This window comes from Schistocerca nitens, chromosome 10, assembly GCF_023898315.1.
Source record: "Schistocerca nitens isolate TAMUIC-IGC-003100 chromosome 10, iqSchNite1.1, whole genome shotgun sequence".
Classification (NCBI taxonomy): domain Eukaryota; kingdom Metazoa; phylum Arthropoda; class Insecta; order Orthoptera; family Acrididae; genus Schistocerca; species Schistocerca nitens.
The window spans coordinates 216,889,570-216,903,627 of record NC_064623.1 but is presented as its reverse complement, the minus strand read 5'-3'; the positions used below and the strand labels follow the sequence as shown (position 1 = coordinate 216,903,627).

The 14,058-nt window shown below is 45.5% G+C and overlaps 1 protein-coding gene across 1 annotated transcript in view; it reads left to right on the top strand.

Moving 5' to 3' along the window:
• The first annotated feature begins 208 nt into the window (after positions 1-208).
• Positions 209-14,058, top strand: part of LOC126210650 (esterase FE4-like) — a 180,464-nt gene continuing 166,614 nt past the window's right edge. The window contains exon 1 of the mRNA XM_049939980.1: positions 209-396. Within this exon, the coding sequence (XP_049795937.1) occupies positions 256-396 (141 nt within the window). The 5' untranslated portion in view covers positions 209-255. The remainder of the gene's footprint in view (positions 397-14,058) is intronic.

The window sequence follows — 14,058 nt, the reverse complement described above, 5'->3', positions numbered from 1 at the left end:
AGTCACTTCGAGATGGATGTCGCAACAGGGTGGCTCTGGTGTGCCCGGAGCTTCCTTCTACAGAACCGTGGCCGCCGCGTGACGCAGCAGGTTAGCCAAGGGCAAGCCGTGGTTTATTATCTCATTCGTGGCGGCGCTGGCGCCGCCGGCGGGCGTGGCTCTATATATATACCCGCGAGGGGAGCCGCGGCCGCTGCACAGAGATCAGTCGGAGCGACGCAGCGGTCTGTCCCGGCGGGTACTGCGGAATCGAGCATGGCGGACGAGGCGGTTGTGCTGCGAGTGAGCCAGGGCGAGGTGCGCGGACGACGCAGGCGCACCGCCTGGGGGTTCCCCTACGTCTCCTTCCAGGGAATCCCCTACGCCCAGCCACCGGTCGGGCCTCTTCGCTTCAAAGTGAGTAGCGCCAGGGCCCGTTTCGTTTACCTCAGTTTGAGTTGTACTTTCCGCATAAGTGCTAAACGCCTAAACAGATGTTTATTTTAAATGCGAACGTTGCCAGACATAGGTGGTAAACAAATTTAAAAAAAGAAAAACAAGCGTACTTGTAAATGAAGGAATATTGGGTTTAACGTCCCGTCGACATCGAGGTCATTAGAGACAGAGTTCAAGCTCGGTATGATTCAAGGATGGGGAAAGAAATCGGCCGTGCCCTTTCAAAGGAACCATACTAGCATTTGCTTGGAGCGATATAGCGAAATCGTGGGCAGCCTAAATCTGGGTGGCTGGACGTGGGTTTGAACGTCGTCCTCCTGAATGCGAGTCCAGTGTGCTGACCACACCACTGGGCCTCCTGTCTCGGCAGCATACTTCTATGCCAGGGGTTACCAGCCTTTCTGACAAGGAAACCTCATCAACTTGACGTCATACTTCGTTGTTGTTGTTGTGGCCTTTACTCCTGAGACTGGTTTGATGCACCTCTCCATGCTACCCTATCCTGTGCAAGCTTCTTCATCTCCCAGTACCTACTGCAACCTACATCCTTCTGAATCTGCTTAGTGTATTCATCTCTTGGTCTCCCTCTACGATTTTTACCCTCCACACTGCCCTCCAATGCTAAATTTGTGATCCCCTGATGCCTCAGAACATGTCCTACCAACCGGTCCCTTCTTCTTGTCAATTTGTGCCACAAACTCCTCTTCTCCCCAATTCTAATCAATACCTCCTCATTAGTTATGTGATCTACCCATCTAATCTTCAGCATTCTTCTGTAGCACCACATTTCGAAAGCTTCTATTCTCTTCTTGTCCAAACTATTTATCGTCCAGGTTTCATTTCCATACATGGCTACACTCCATACAAATACTTTCAGAAACGACTTCCTGGCAGTTAAATCTATACTCGATGTTAACAAATTTCTCTTCTTCACAAACGCTTTCCTTGCCATTGCCAGTCTACATTTTATTTCCTCTCTACTTCAACCATCATCAGTTATTTTGCTTCCCAAATAGCAAAACTCCTTTACTACTTTAAGTGTCTCATTTCCTAATCTAATTCGCTCAGTCTCACCCGACTTAATTCGACTATATTCCATTATCCTCATTTTGCTTTTGTTGATGTTCATCTTATACCCTCCTTTCAAGACACTGTCCATTCCGTTCAACTGCTCTTCCAAGTCGTTTGCTGTCTCTGACAGAATTACAATGTCATCGGCGAACCTCAAAGTTTTTATTTCTTCTCCATGGATTTTAATACCTACTCCGAATTTTTCTTTTGTTTCCTTTACTGCTTGCTCAATATACAGATTGAATAACATCGGGGAGAGGCTGCAACCCTGTTGCACTCCCTTCCCAACCACTGCTTCCCTTTCATGCCCCTCGACTCTTATAACTGCCTTCTGGTTTCAGTACAAATTGTAAATAGCCTTTCGCTCCCTGTATTTTACCCCTGTCACCTTTAGAATTTTAAAGAGAGTATTCCAGTCAACATTGTCAAAAGCTTTCTGTAAGCCTACAAATGCTAGAAACGTAGGTTTGCCTTTCCTTAATCTTTCTTCTAAGGTAAGTCGTAAGGTCAGTATTGCCTCAAGTGTTCCAGTATTTGTACGGAATCCAAACTGATCTTCCCCGAGGCCGGCTCCTACTAGTTTTTCCATTCGTCTGTAAAGAATTCGAGTTAGTATTTTGCATCTGTGACTTATTAAACTTCAGAGAGCAAAACGTCTAGCAATCGATCGCACGCGAACCTTTCAGCCATAATTCTGATAGTACGCTGCTAAACTTTCGCGAGCACCGTTTGTTTGTCACTCACTCTACCGCACTGCAGCTGTGTACAACCAAAATACTCCTATTCTAGAGGTATGGAAGGATAGGTAAGGCGAGGCGTGTGGATTGCACACCTTCCCGACGTGTTTTGACCTCTTGTTTGAGAACACGCGTTTTCTGCGCGAAAAATAGTAAATGAGTACAGATACCTAATATGTCAACCCCTTGCACATACAGGGTTGCAATTACTGAACTATATGAAACAAAATCGCGATAACTTCTGAACGGTTTGCATTGGGGCGTTCAAACTGCACGGTTGGCCGCGGGGCATGATGGGAATTATTATGCGCTGTATGATTTCGTTTAGCGTCGAAGCCCACTTACATTAGGATGGGATCGTCAATAAGCAAAACTGGCGCATCCAAACTGAGAATCCGTATTTCGCGATCGAGAAGTGTCTTCACACTCAACGGGTGACTGTATGGTGTCTAATGTCACGGAGTAATCGGTGCGATGTTCCTTGATGGCACGTTGACTACCGAACAGTACGTGAAGGGTTTGGAAGATGCTTTCTGTTGTAGTTGGCAGAAGAGCCAACACCGTGTTACTAGACGAGGCCGAAATGCACGCGTTCTAGCTCACGCAGGCTGGCGTGAGGAGGGAAGAACTATACTGACGTGAGGTCTGGAACATGACAAGGAATTAGAATTCAGAATGCAGACGTAATTACTTTGATACTTAACTTTAATCCATTAATGATGAACGTCGCTTTTGACAGTACATGAGTCACAATATTATCTGTTCAGAAGACATAGTAACTCAATATGGCTTCTTGCTAGGTCGTAGCAAATGAAGTAGCTGAAGGCTATGCTAAACTGTCGTCTCTGCAAATGAGAGCGTATGTAGTCAGTGACCATCACTAGCAAAGTCAGCTGTACAACTGGGGCGAGTGCTAGGAAGTCTCTCTAGACTAGACCTGCCGTGTGGCGGCGCTCGGTCTGCAATCACAGATAGTGGCGACACGCGGGTCCGACGTATACTAACGGACCGCGGCCAATTTAAAGTCTACCACCTAGCAACTGTGGTGTCTGGCGGTGACACCACACTTTCACTCCTATTATCCAAGGTGACCCTGTGTGCACGCCGTAGGCTGTAACTAACTTACATTTTTTTCCGTATGGTTCAATAATTGTCACACTGTACCAGGTGGTTATAATTAAAGAGCAACTAGCTACTCTCGAAAGTCAAGTGTGGACTGTTATTATAGTATGGGAGATACTGTTATTATAGTATGGCGGATATACTGACGCGTTAATGTGAAACCGATTTAAGCTGGAAAAAAAAAATGTTCCAGTTATGGCCACCAGGTGCAGATCTGGCTTTGTACACTGTTTGTATGCCGTGCGGTTAAAGGCGCTGCAGTCTGGAACCGCAAGACCGCTACGGTCGCAGGTTCGAATCCTGCCTCGGGCATGGATGTTTGTGATGTCCTTAGGTTAGTTAGGTTTAACTAGTTCTAAGTTCTAGGGGACTAATGACCTCAGCAGTTGAGTCCCATAGTGCTCAGAGCCATTTGAACCATTTGAACCACTGTTTGTATGACGGTACGACACCTACTCTGTCATTCGACAAACCACAACCCGAGCGAACAGTATACTAGTCGAGAAGTGAGACCGTGCACAGGTAGTCAAACTGCTTTCAGTGAATGACGGCCGTTAGTGCTGCATTGAGAGAGTATCGCCAACTGAAAGGTCTCAGAACAGACCTGTTTTCATTACATGGCTTATAAAAATGATAGTGAAATTCGTTGGCACCCGAACTAGATCTAGACGGTGCTGCAACTGAAACCTCTTTATCCACAGCAACATTTTGAATTTTCTCTTCGGTTTCTGGCACTGATCAAAGTTGATGACAAGCGACTGGGCAACAGTCTATGACGAAACACATTTTAGTCTACAGGGTGTGGTGAATACACAGAACTGCCGAATTCGGACTACTGTTATACTGTGTGTTGCGCATTGCACTCGCCGCCTATGGCCGTTTGCTGCTGATTCACAAGCCTTTGTAGTTGGTCCACTCTTCTGTGAAAACAATACACTCTTGCACCGCATGTGATTCTTGCTTTGGAAGAGCGCAACTGTGTGGAAACCACTGTTTTCATGCAAGTCGGGGCAACACCTCGTGTCAGTCGCCCAGTGAAAGTTCTGCTTAATGCAACCTTCCGCGATCGTGTTATATCCGGAGGTTTTCCACACAAGTGGCCTGCAAGATCACCTCATCTGAATCCATATAACCTTTCGCTCTGGAGGTAGGTCGTAAGAGAATGCTTTCAACAGAGACATGTTTGGTTTCTACCTGATCTGAATGTCAGTTAGACAGACAAGTTCTTCACATTCCACCAGAACTGTTGAGAGAACTGTTGTTCACGTCGTTCTAGCATCTCGTCCACGTCTTCGGTGCTCATACTGAAAAAATTGTGTAAGTAGAGGTTAATAACGAAATCAACATTATGCCTTTCTCACTTGTTTGACCTTTTCCGTCCACTAATTTATTACATATGGAAACATTTCTATAAGTCTTCCTTGCATTCACAGCGCACCTGGTGGCTAAAACTGAAACCAGTTTTTTTCAGCGCATATCGTTTCCGCATTAACGCATTAGGATATCGACCAAGTTTCGCTGTCGTAAGATAATTACAGCTCACACGAGACCTCTGTGGGTAGCTGCTATTATAACCACTCGGTATGTTAGAGGGTGTACATAAAGTCCGGAAACACTTTCAATTATTTATTGCAAAAGAACCAAACATTGGACAGATATCATACATATGTCATTTTGAAGAGAAACTCTGAAAGTTTTTTTTTTTTTTTTTTCATGTATACCGCCACAGCCTAGTTTCGTAATTTGCCGATAGTCAGCGCTAGTCGCAAACATGGCGAGTTCAGGTGCGGAGCTACACAAGGGGACAGCTGTTTCATGAAATGGCCTCCCCGATCAGCAGATCTCACTCCGTGTGACTTTTTTTCTGTGTAGGCACATTAAAGATCTGGTGTGTGTACGCCTCTACAACGTGATGTAGTAGAGCTCTGGGAGAGAATACGGGAAGCGACTGCAGCAGTCAGCGAAGCCACGCTGGGACAGGTATGGCAAGAATTCGATTATCGTCTTCACGTCTGTCGGGTCACTCATGGTTCGTATATCGTATGTTTGTATAAAAAACTTTCAGTTTCTCTTCAAAATGCAATATGTGTGACATCTGTACAATGTTTAGTTCTTGTGTAATGAATAACTGAAAGTGTTCCTGGACTTAATGTACACCCTTATATCACACTAAAAATACCTATCCGTTCCACACAGAATGCAAAAGACATTAATAGTACGGAAGTAAGGATCTAAAGAACAAAAGTACATATTTATCATCTGAAGTGCTAGTCAGTCAGATTCAGATTGATTTTAATTATATTTCATTGAACTTTTGCCACTTTTTAATAATTCAATATCACTCTTTGCAAATTGAAAAACTTCTTTACAGGGCATGTTTTCATATCTCACTGTCACATGGAGCTCTACTTTGATTAAATCTGTTGAACATGTCTCTTGTGGCACGCCACTCATTCTTGATCAATGGAAATATTCGCTCCAGATAGGCAGCGATGCTGTACAAAATTTCTAACACTTGAGAAATATTTTGTTCACCTTGTTCAAGCACTGAAGAAAATAATTTAAATCAGTTTGCAACATTATCACCATCTTTGTACACACTGCTGCTAACGTTATCTCTATGGCTGCTGAACTCTTTATATAAGTCATCTACACAAATATTTTTGCTATTTTGGCTAAAACTGGCATGGTGAGACCGTGGCTGTGTACAATTAATGTAGGTTAATTCTTACAAAGGAGAAAACATCAACCAGCCACTATTAATACTGCTATTTATTTAGGTAAATAGCGCCGTTACCGGTTTCGAACTGGCAAGTTCATCATCACACGGCTGAGACGTTCTCTCTCAGAGATGTGATGTCTCTGAGAGAGAACGTCTCTGACACTGTGATAACTTCACATGTGGCAAATTCTTTTTGATGTGTGTGTGTGTGTGTGGTGCTTTGCACAATATGGTGATATACAAGTTACGTAAGTGCTGGATATATTTAGGAATATGCGAAAAATACAATCCTGCAACTTCGCAACAAAATCGCGCGGAATTTTCGACGTAAGTACCATAACCACTTAACGTCACATATTCATTTACGCTGTATTTCATCGTTTGGAGGTTAGGTATTTTCACATAGGGCGCTTTTAACACTGTTTTTCTACCGTAGGGCAACAACACACTAAGAATACTCGGCCACAGTGGAATAATAAAAATCGAAAACGGACAATAATGTAAAGCGTATCTTGAAAATCATGTGAACAGCCGTGTGATGATGAACTTGCCAGTTGGAAACCGGTAACGGTGCTATTTACCTAAATAAATAGCAGTATTAATAGTGGCTGGTTGCTGTTTTCTTCTTTGTAAGAATTAACCTACACAAATAGTTTTACTTGGGTAAAATTGAAATGTCGCGTGGCTAGGGCCTCCCGTCGTGTAGAGCGTTCACCTGGTGGAAGTGTTTCGAGTTGACGCCACTTCGGCGACTTGCGTGTCGATGGTGATGAAATGATGATAAGGACAACACAACGCCCAGACCCAGGGCAATCGAACCCTGGCCGTTAGGTATGACATTCCGCGGCGCTGATCACTCAACTACCGGGGGCGCACTTCACTTGGGTGAAACTGTTCTACAGCTATACAGGGTGTTACAAAAAGGTACGGCCAAACTTTCAGGAAACATTCCTCACACACAAAGAAAGAAAAGATGTTATGTGGACATGTGTCCGGAAACGCTTCATTTCCATGTTAGAGCTCATTTTAGTTTCGTCAGTATGTACTGTACTTCCTCTATTCACCGCCAGTTGGCCCAATTGAAGGAAGATAATGTTGTCTTCGGTGCTTGTGTCGACATGCGACTCATTGCTCTACAGTACTAGCATCAAGCACATCAGTGCATAGCATCAACAGGTTAGTGTTCATCACAAACGTGGTTTTGCAGTCAGTGCAATGTTTACAAATGCGGAGTTGGCAGATGCCCATTTGATGTATGGATTAGCACGGAGCAATAGCCGTGGCGCGGTACGTTTGTATGGAGACAGATTTCCAGAACGAAGGTGTCCCGACAGGAAGACGTTCGAAGCAATTGATCGGCGTCTTAGGGAGCACGGAACATTCCAGCCTATGACTCGCGACTGGGGAAGACCTAGAACGACGAGGACACCTGCAATGGACGAGGCAATTCTTCGTGCAGTTGACGATAAACCTAATGTCAGCGTCAGAGAAGTTGCTGCTGTACAAGGTAACGTTGACCACATCACTGTATGGAGAGTGCTACGGGAGAACCAGTCGTTTACGTACCATGTACAGCGTGTGTCTGCGAATGGTTCATCCGACAATGTGTCAATCCTCATTTCAGTGCAAATGTTCTCTTTACGGATGAGGCTTCATTCGAACGTGATCAAATTTTCACAATCAACATGTGTGGGCTGACGAGAATGCGCACGCAATTGTGCAATCACGTCATCAACACAGATTTTCTGTGAACGTTTGGGCAGGCATTGTTGGTGATGTCTTGATTGGGCTCCATGTTCTTGCACCTACGCTCAGTGGAACACGTAATCATGATATCATAGGGATAGTCTACCTATGCTGCTAGAACATGTGCATCTACAAGTACGACACAACATGTGGTTCATGCACGATGGAGCTCCTGCACATTTCAGTCCAAGTGTTCGTACGCTTCTCAACAACAGATTCGGTGACCGACGGGTTGGTAGAGGTGGACCAATTCCGTGGCCTCCACGCTCTCCTGACCTCAACCCTCTTGACTTTCATTTATGGGGGCATTTGAAAGCTCTTGTCTACGCAACCCCGGTACCAAATGTAGAGACTCTTCGTGCTCGTATTGTGGACGGCTGTGATACAATACGCCATTCTCCAGGGCTGCATCAGCGCGTCAGGGATTCCATGCGACGGAGGGTGGATGCATGTATCCTCGCTAACGGAAGACATTTTGAACATTTCCTGTAACAAAGTGTTTGAAGTCACTCTGGTACGTTCTGTTGCTGTGTGCATTCCATGATTAATGTGATTTGAAGAGAAGTAATAAAATGAGCTCTAACATGGAAAGTAAGTGTTTCCGGACACATGTCCACATAACATATCTTCTTTCTTTGTGTGTGAGAAATGTTTCCTGAAAGTTTGGCCGTACCTTTTTGTTTCACCCTGTAAATGTTGACTCCTGCCTAGTCGTGGAATATGGGATGTCTAGGAAACATGCTTTCTCGGATCGCTAGATAAGATTCAAACAAATCGTATTAATAAGTTTTGTTACAAAAGAGAAGATAGTACAGTACTTAAATTTGTGTTAAACACATGTGTCGCAAACAAAGGACGGCAGAAAAGAAATCTCTTCAGTATAATTCCAAATACAAGTGAAGTAATGCAGTTGACTCTTCTACTCAGGTCGCTAGTCTTGAAGCTTCTGTAGAACTGAGGCGCCGCAGGCGGTCACCGTGCTTATGTTGTCTTCGCATAGAGGCCGCTGTTGTCGCGTTGTCGTCCTGGAGAGCGGCCGGTCAGCGTCTGATTGGCTGACGTCTTCTCACAGCCGTCTCCGCTCTGTCTTTCCCGACTGGTGTGCCGTCGCTTGACTTTACGCAATAACAATAAAAGCTGTTAAGATCTCCCATTACCTTTCTCTTTGATGACACAGATCCATTCACTTAGAAGTTCTTTTGCTCTGCTACCAAAAAAATTGCCTTTCTTTCTCTCCTCGATTTTACAACCCAGAAGTCGCATTCGTTTGTACGTCTCTAGTACACCTAGGACAGACCTTTGTAGTGTTTCAGCTCCCATTTCTAGCTGACTCCCAATATTAGTTACCCAATTAAAGTATGTTTCAGGTAATTCTGCTTCCACTGGGAGATCTTCCGTGAAGTGTTAGACAGTAAATCTGGAGAGTCAGGAATACCATTGGAGTAACTTTTAATTGATTCCCACTTCTGAAGCAGTCTAGAAATTGCTGATATTAATTAAAGCCACCTGGTTAGAACATACGGCCTTGCCGCAGTGACAAAACCGGTTCCCGTCAGATCACCGAAGACAAGCGCTGTCGGGCTGGGCTAGCACTTGGATGGGTGACCATCCGGTCTGCCGAGCGCTGTCGGCAAGCGGGCTGCACTCAGCCCTTGTGAGGCAAAATGAGGAGCTACTCGATCGAGAAGTAGAGGCTCCGGTCTCGTAAACTGGCATACGGCCGGGAGAGCGGTGTGCTGACCACATGGCCCTCCATATCCGCATCCGGTGACGCCTGTGGACTGAAGATGACACGGCGGCCGGTCGGTACCGTTGGGTCTTCATGGCCTATTCGGGAGGAGTATGGTTAAGTTTTTTAGTTGGAACATGCCTCAAAATTTCGGTCCATTCAAAATTCAGAAATTCAAAGAATGATTTTTATCTCTTCTCTTCTTTCGGTTGAGACAGAGAAGTGATTATATATATATCTTTCAGGCTACATTTTCAACATCAAAATCTAATCTGTCAATTGTAAATTTACTGTATTATTTATGAAATGATTAAAACAATTATGTCTCAATACGTTAGGGTTTTTATTTCGCAGCAACTGATATAATGAATGTTTGTTTCCTGAGTTCAATTTTACGTTGTCTGCGCAGTAAAAATACACAAAATTTATATCCGAATTGTGTTTTCAGTACCATATCAGTCTGCAGTACCATATCAGTATATGCCGTAGATGTTTTCTCAGCACTTGTTTCACCTACACCCTGCACGCCATTTGAAACTAACCAGATTAGAATGTGTGCTCCATATTTTGGCGTACTGTTTGTAAAACTTCTGAACTGGCAGGAACCGGAAGACTTCAGGGTCGTTTGCATCTCACCACAATATACATATACATACAGGGTGGTCCATTGATGGTGACCGGGCCAAATATCTCACGAAATAAGCGTCAAACGAAAAAACTACAAAGAACGAAACTTGTCTAGCTTGAAGGGGGAAACCAGATGGCGCTATGGTTGACACGCTAGATGGCGCTGCCATAGGTCAAACGGATATCAACTGCGTTTTTTAAAATAAAAACCCCCCTTTTTAATTACATATTCGTGTAGTACGTAAAGAAATCTGAATGTTTTAGTTGGACCACTTTTTTCGCTGTAATAGTCACAAACATATGGCTCACAATTTTAGAATAACAGTTGGTAACAGGTAGGTTTTGTAATTAAAATACAGAACGTAGGTACGTTTGAACATTTTATTTCGGGTGTTCCAGTGTGATACATGTACCTTTATGAACTTGTCATTTCTGAGAACGCATGCTGTTACAGCGTGATTACCTGTAAATAACACATTAATGCAATAAATACTCAAAATTATGTCCGTCAACCTCAATGCATTTGGCAGTACGTGTAACGACATTCCTCTCAACAGCGAGTAGTTCGCCTTCCCTAACGTTCGCAGATGCATTGACAATGCTCTGACGCATGCTGTCAGGCGTTGTCGGTGGATCACGATAGCAAATATCCTTCAATTTTCCCCACAGAAAGAAATCCGGGGACGTCAGATCCGGTGAACGGTGCTTCGACGACCAATCAACCTGTCATGAAATATGCTATTCAATACCGCTTCAACCGCTCGCGAGCTATGTGCTGGACATCCATCACATTGGAAGTAGATAGCCATTCTGTCATGTAGTGAAACATCTTGTAGTAACATCGGTAGAACATTACGCAGTAAATCAGCATACATTGCACCATTTAGATTGCCATCGATAAAACGGGGGCCAATTATCCTTCCTCCCATAATGCCGCACCAAACATTAACCGCCAAGGTCGCTGATGTTCCACTTGTCGCAGCCATCGAGGATTTTCCGTTTCCCAATAGTGCAAATTATGCCGGTTTACGTTACCGCTGTTGGTGAATAGCGCTTCGTCGCAAAATACAACGCTTGCAAAAAATCTGTAATTGTCCCGTAATTTCTCTTGTGCCCAGTGGCAGAAATGTACACGACGTTCAAAGTCGTCCCCATGCAATTCCTGGTGCATAGAACTATGGCAAGGGTGCAATCGATGTTTGATGTAGCATTCTCAACACCGACGTTTTTGAGATTCCCGATTGTCGCGGAATTTGTCTGCTACTGATGTGCGCATTAGCCGCGACAGCAGCTAAAACATCTACTCGGGCATCATCATTGTTGCAGGTCGTGGTTGACGTTTCACATGTGGCTGAGCACTTCCTGTTTCCTTAAATAACGTAACTATCCAGCGAACTGTCCGGGCACTTGGATGATGTCGTCCAGGATACCGAGCAGCATACATAGCACACGCCCGTTGGGCATTTTGATCACAATAGCCATACATCAACACGATATCGACCTTTTCCGCAATTGGTAAACAGTCCATTTTAACACGATTAATGTATCACGAAGCAAATAACGCCCGCACTGGGGGAATGTTACGTGATACCACGTACTTCTACATTTGTGACTATTACAGCGCAATCTATGACAAAGCGAAAAAAGTTGTCCAACTAAAACATTCATATTTTTTTACGTACTACACGAATATGTAATAAAAATGGGTGTTCCTATTTTTAAAAAACGCAGTTGATATCCGTTTGACTTATGGCAACGCCATCTATCGGGCCAACCGTAGCGCCATCAGGTTTCCCCCTCCAAGCCAGACAAGTTTCGTAGTTTGTAGTTTTTTCGTTTGACTCTTATTTCGTGAGATATTTGGCCCGGTCACTATCAATGGACCACCCTGTATACGTCCTCAAAGTGTTCCAGGCCATATACTGACCATTTGCTGACATAAAAGGATGCAGGTGATATGAGAGGATGGTTACGTACGTGTCACCTGTCAGAGTCGCAACTAGTCGTATCAGGGATCCCATATCACCCCAACTGCACACGCGCCAAACAATTTGAGAGCCTCCGCCAGTTCACGTGTAGGATCCATGGATTCACGAGGTTGTCTCCATACCCATACCCGTCCATCCACTCGATTCAATTTGAAATGAGACTCGGCTGACCAGGAAGAACATTTCCAGTCATCAACAGCCAATGCCGGTGTCGACGGGCCCAGGCGAGGCGTAAAACTTTGTGTCGTGCAGTCATCAAGGGTTCTCGAGTGGGCCTTCGGCTCCGAAAGCCCATATCGATGATGTTTCGTTGACTTGTTCGCACGCTGACACAAGTTGATGCCGCGACTATTATACCACTGTCAAACTCACGTAAATCTTGATAACCTGCCATTGTAGCAGCAGTAACTGATCTAACAACTGCGCTACACACTTTTTGTGTTATATAGGCGTTGCCCACCATATTCTGGCAGTTTACATACCTCTTATTTGAAGAGCACACGCCCTTCCTGCCTGAGGTCCGAGTCCTCCCTCGGGCATTCGTGTGTGTGTTGTTCTTAACATTAGTTCTGTAGGCGCCCCGGTGGTCCCGGTCGCCTACGGTGGACTGGAAGCCGAGCGGTGACCTCTCCAGTTGTCAGGATGCTAGGAAATGACTGTTGACGCTTCAGAAACGCCAAAGAAACATGATTAATTCGTGACACCTTTATTCCTGCCGAGTACAATGTGGCCCGCGTAACACAGGCTGGCTAAGCTTGGTGATATCAACTACCTCCACCGAGTCCTCGCTGACTCGTAGCGATGACACAAGCTTTGGGCCGCACCAGTCTTGCTAGCGCAGCGCCGCGTGCTGTGACGTAGCGTGGAATGCCCTTACTTCGGCCGCGTGTGGCTGGCGGCGCCCAACTGGCCGGCCGGCTCGGCGGCGGACAGCAGGTCGCTGCGCGTAGGAGGCTCCGGGTTCGAGTCCTGACGCTGTCAGCACGAGAAGCGTTCTCATAGTGCGGAGTGTACTCCATCCCACCCCATCTTCTTCCCTGCTCCTCCTGGTTGCTCGTCCGCGGTGGACGGGCGGAACGGGCTGCAGTCCCCCAGCGTCGTCGGCTCACCCGGCTGTGACGGCAGATGCACACGGCCTAGGGCTCGCACAATCTCGACGACGGCTCACCGATGTGGTCAGCATTGGCGGCGAGCGAGTCTGCCGGGATGTCTGCTAATCCTGGGTTGATGATTGACAGCGGCAGCAGAGAGGACCAGAGCTGGTTCTGTCCCCTCACGTCTGCTGCTGGATGGGCCGCCCTTACTGCAACATCTCCTTAATAAAGATTAACATGTCGATCACCGAGCTGAGCGCTACGCAGCGACCCAGTACACATCTAACTGCAAGTCTAACTGCGAGTGCCTTGCTGCTATCAAAGCTGGCGTATTTAAAGGAAGCACGAGCGACGTCCTGACGTCACGCTCGTTTGTAATGAACGCATTCGTTCCACTTATACTGCTGATTCATCTGTCGTACTCGCCCCTTAGGTGTTCTTGCGACAGAGTTATGTGTTGTTCTGGCAGACTTACGCGAAGTTGTGAAATGCAGTACAGCTAAGCTATACCACTGTCTTACACTCTACGAAAGTCTCCGTCTAACACAAACCCTCGTGCTAAGCAATTCTCTCTCGCCTGTTGTGTGTAACCAGGCCATTGCCCCTGCGTGACGACACATTCTGATACATGTGCAATCCTCTTACCTCTTGGCTAACCTACTGCCTCTGGCTCTCAGCATAGGCAACGAAACTTTGACAATATGCCACGTTTCCAACTCTTTACTATTCTGTGACACTACAGTTCAAGTAGTGTGTAAGTCCAGGGACCGATGGCCTCAGCAATTTA